Source organism: Cheilinus undulatus, linkage group 11 (assembly GCF_018320785.1).
Source record: "Cheilinus undulatus linkage group 11, ASM1832078v1, whole genome shotgun sequence".
In the NCBI taxonomy this organism is placed as follows: Eukaryota; Metazoa; Chordata; class Actinopteri; order Labriformes; family Labridae; genus Cheilinus; species Cheilinus undulatus.
Genome location: NC_054875.1, coordinates 18768096 through 18772715, shown reverse-complemented (window position 1 = coordinate 18772715; position 4620 = coordinate 18768096). Strand labels below are relative to the sequence as shown.

Here is a 4620-nt window from a genome sequence, read left to right as displayed (position 1 = left end):
TGACGACATACTCGTACCACCCAATCATTGTCGCTGTGTCGTTTTTTGACTTCTGGGAAATGTAGTTAATTGTGTTTCTTTCCTTATATCTGAATATGAGGTGTACCTGCGTTTGTGTGCGTGTTGAAAACCCGAAAGCATAAGCAAGAATACATTTTGTCATTATGGATAACTCACTTTATTTATTGTTTCAGCTTCTGGTAAACTTGTAGCAGGCATATCAGGAGTCTCCTTTTAACTCAAAATATTTTCCAACACGATTTACTTTTAACTCATGTTTGATTCTGTCTGCAGTTCGTGTTTTATCCCATCGCTGTTTGATTGTTTGATTATGGAACCACTTAGTTACCTTTAACCTCCCCCTACCATTATATCTCTCTCCTGAAAAGATTTCCCGCTTATGTACACCCAAACCGCGCTACCGCCTCCCTGCATCTCCCAGCGCAAAAAAACGCCTCACCTCCTCCTTGGACTAATTCTGCAAAGATCACACTTCCCTTTACAGCATGCAAATCAGTTTTCCTCCCGTTTCTTCGATTTTATTTTATTTTCTCCGAAAAGTCAATGTTCTCTAACCCCTGTTATCAAACTGTTAATTCGGTCGATTTTTTGTAGTTTTTATTGACGTGTTTTTATGGAGGGACACTATCTTGGCATGTTCGAAAACAAACGGGCAATTTTACGGAACAACCCAATTCTTTGTTTTTCGGATTGGAAAATTATTTGCCTTCAGGTATGTCGACCTTTTTCATCTCTTATTTCAGAAATAATAACATAATAGAGTAATTTAGCCCTATTTTTCTTTTTTCTTCTTCTTTTTTTAAATTATTATTCTTAACAACACATTAAACTTGTTGGCGCTGGCTGTTGTGGGATTATAGGGGCTAAAATGAGCGAATATTACAAAGATCTCTCAACATTGAAGGCCTATTATTTTTTTCTTCGGTTATTTAAAAAATCCAGCATTGACGATAGCGTTCTTGACAATTAGCCTTCTCGGATTGCAGTTCAGATACAGCCTCTTCTTTTGAGTTGAAATTTCTTTAATTTTCTTTATTTTTCATCTTGTTCTGCATATACCAGGCCTATACTGACAGAATGTAGGCCAATAAAATAAACTTCTTTTAAGGTCTCTTAAAAAATACACGAAATTCCTTTGGATTAAAATAATCCGCACACTTGTATGTTAACAGAAATATTAATTTATTTTTATTTGGGTTTATTTGTATTCATTTGAACGCCTTTTATCGGAGGCTTACTTATACCACTGGGGAAGTGGAAAATATCTCCTTGGGTCCATTCATAGCACTTTTTTGTGTCATCATTGTTTTTGGATAGGCCTAATTTTTAATATTTAGACATAGGTAACATGAACTGTTTCACTACTTGGCCTAATTTCCAATTTAGTGATTGTAAATGTTTGACTTATGCCAGCAGCCTTTAAATTACTTAGAGAGACCGGTCACACCACCAACCCCTTTGAATCTCATTTGGCATCCGAGATATTCACTTTGGCTGTGGAGTGAAAATATTGTTTAAATTAATATCCTCTCAGCTGGGACCGTGTATTTCGTCGCAGAAAATGGCCTTTGGGAATGGAGGTATGCATGTGTGTCTGTGTTGTCATGGGTGCAGTAACCCAGGAGTGTAGACACAAAGTAGAGACAGGTGAATATCCGAGAGTTTCACTGTCAGATTTAAAGGCTGATGGGGCATTAAGCAAAGAACCAGCCGAGGACGCAGAAATACTACAGCTACAGATATGTAGGATGTTAAGGCAATTTATATCAAATGATAGAATGTGCAGGACTTGGCAACTCAATGACATAATACTTCATTACGATATTCAATAGTATACATTACAGTCTATCTATCTATCTTCAAAAGGTCATGAGCCAATTGATCCTTCTTAGCCTATAACGAAACCCAAAACATCTGAAAAACGTGGGCATTTTACTGAATCAATATTGCAAATTTATTTAATTTATTGTATGTTAAGCTTTAATTTCTGGTCAGAGTGACACTTGAACTTTCTTGTCATTCAATAGATAAAAAGTCCTTCGTTCAGTTGGACTAAGCAGAGCTTTGAGGTCAACTCCTTGATTTCTAGCTAATAGTCCTGTAGTACCGCTTTTTGTCAGATGGCTTGACTCTCTGGAGCTGCCCTGAGATCTGTAGAGGCGATCTGGGAGTGGAAGCTGCTCTCTGAGGCGCCAGCATCCTCTGGAGCAGCGGGAACCTGCAGGCGCACAGTTTGTGAGCCCAGAATGGCATGTGTGTCTGCGTAGGCTACTGTAGAGCTTTATTGTTCTAAGTCAGTATTTATTTGTCTGTTTATTTATTGCAGAGGAAATAAATAGATAAATCTCTACGCTTTTCGTGCTGATTCGATGATTTATGACCCTTAGTTTTGAAGGATATCAAAAATCTTTGTTTATAAATCATGACGTCACCTCAGATGTTTTCTGAGCTACATATCTTCCATCGATTTACCTATTGATCAAAAAAGAAAGAAAGAAAACAACTAAAGCATGCATGTAGGACATGTAGAGATAAGATTACACAATTTCAACTCGCATGGTCACTTTCAAATAGGTTTATTAATCCTTAAATCAATCAAAAGTCGTAAAGCTAGCAGTGATATTTTATTCCAGCAGACGTGTTTGCGATTCGACAATTTATTGTGTGTGCATTCTTAAAGCCATGCTCCTTTAACACACATGTCCTGAGCAGCCCTGAGCAGAGTTACTAAGGAGATATGACGCTTTCGGACGGCGACTGTGAATTTAGTAAACTTTAGTACGATCAACAACGTACGACAGGGTTTTGTGTTGATATCGGATGGCACAGCAAACTACAGACTAGCTTCACAGTGACTTTCTTTTTGCAGATTTATTTCTTTTGATAGTATGTTTGTGACAAACAGGGATTTTTTTCAACATATCGACCCACCTGATGTCTCTCTTAAAGGTACATTTGTGGTGTAATGTTACAAGTCTCTGTCATTTTCAACATTACACCTCAGGGTCCTGTAATTTGTTAGATTAGGGATAATTCTGCAGCGTTTAGGCGAAGACACTCTTATGAATAGGGCCATCAACTAAATTATGTAATTTCAGCTCGAATTGCTTTTTTGCGTTGCTTTAAATATGTCTCAACCAAGGTTGCTGTGCAGACTGTGTTAAGTGAAACAGAGGCGGAGTGGGTGATGCTCACACTGCAGAGGGAATGAAGGAAGCCTCTCCTCAGAGGGAAACGATGATGAGGCATGCAGGTCTGGGCACGCCCAGGCCCTCTGACACCCTGTGCCACCTCACTGGGACTACATTGGTGCGATCACACCTGGATGAATGTGTGTTTGTGTGTATATTTTCAACTCCATCGTGTTCTCGTTGAACACTGAAAAAGGGACTATCTGTGAACTTCTTCGTTTTCAATTTTACGATCTGGAAATGAATTCTTTCAGCTATTCTTGTTATATAAAAATGTGTGTATTCTAAGTATGAAATGACGTTCTTACCTGTCTGCATCTGTATATGCTTTGCAGAGTGATCTGCCCTTCATCGGACTCTAAGATGTCCCAGTCTACGGCTACTGAAGAAGGAGGCACCTTTGAGCACCTGTGGAGCTCCCTGTGAGTGTCAAAAACATGGTGGAAAGTTCAGCTTTTTGTTGAAAAAAAAAAAAGCCCCAGTGTCAATATATTCTAAATATTTCATTCAGAAAGACTCATCAAACAGTCATCATTTGTGCAATTTTTCAATCTCATCCCTGTCTAACTCCATGGTTTTTGTGCAGGGAGCCAGACAGTACCTACTTTGAGCTCCCCACAGGTAGCCAGCCTGGTGAGCGTCCAGTGCCTTCTACCAGCACCTCAGGGAGCCATCACAGTGTTGCAGAGAGCTCCATGGATGTCTACCACATGAGGGACATGAATGACAGTGTGATGGTAGGAACATGAGTTGCCACTGAGGCCCTGTTTTTGGATATGCTGGATTATAGAAACGTTTGAGCCTGTTACTTAAGAGATGTTTTCATCCTAATGTCAGGGCTGGTGATTTCCTTGTGAGCGAAGCTTCCCACACACACACAACACACAGGAATATTTGCCCACAAAGAGCTTTTCTTTCCCCATTAAGTTTTTCTTTCAGTTTTTCCCTCCAGTGTTGAGGAGATTCCCTCCTCTGTAGTTTCCCTCTCCCCACCAGCCTTTTCCCTCTCTCCCTTTCCGTATTTCCCTGTGGACTGGCCTGTATGTGAGTGTTGGGGAAGGGCTAATTAAACCCCAAGCCAGGCCCAGGACCCCTTGCTGCTCCTCTGCGCAGCCATCTGTAGCCCAGTCAGTGACAGCAGTCTATAGCTGTGTGACAGCACTCTGCAGGTGTGTGCCTGTATATTTTGTACAACAGACTAAAAACTTAATTTCCACTTAAAAGAATGCACACTTTATGTGGAATGCCAGAGAACTTTTTGAGCTGACTCAGGGGAATGTGATATTACAGTGGTAGTATGTAGCAATGGTTTTGCAGGAACACCCTGATAAACACTGTGCATTTTACACATATATTTACTTTTTCATTTGTCTAACTGGTATGAAATCAAAAGTTAATGACATCCGAA

The 4620-nt window shown here is 39.8% G+C and overlaps 1 protein-coding gene across 1 annotated transcript in view; it reads left to right on the top strand.

The window, feature by feature from the left end:
• The first annotated feature begins 3547 nt into the window (after window positions 1–3547).
• tp73 (tumor protein p73) overlaps window positions 3548–4620 on the top strand; it is a 30626-nt gene continuing 29553 nt past the window's right edge. Inside the window, exons 1-2 of the mRNA XM_041799355.1 lie at window positions 3548–3634; window positions 3799–3949. Coding sequence (XP_041655289.1) covers window positions 3576–3634; window positions 3799–3949 — 210 coding nt within the window. The 5' untranslated portion in view covers window positions 3548–3575. The remainder of the gene's footprint in view (window positions 3635–3798; window positions 3950–4620) is intronic.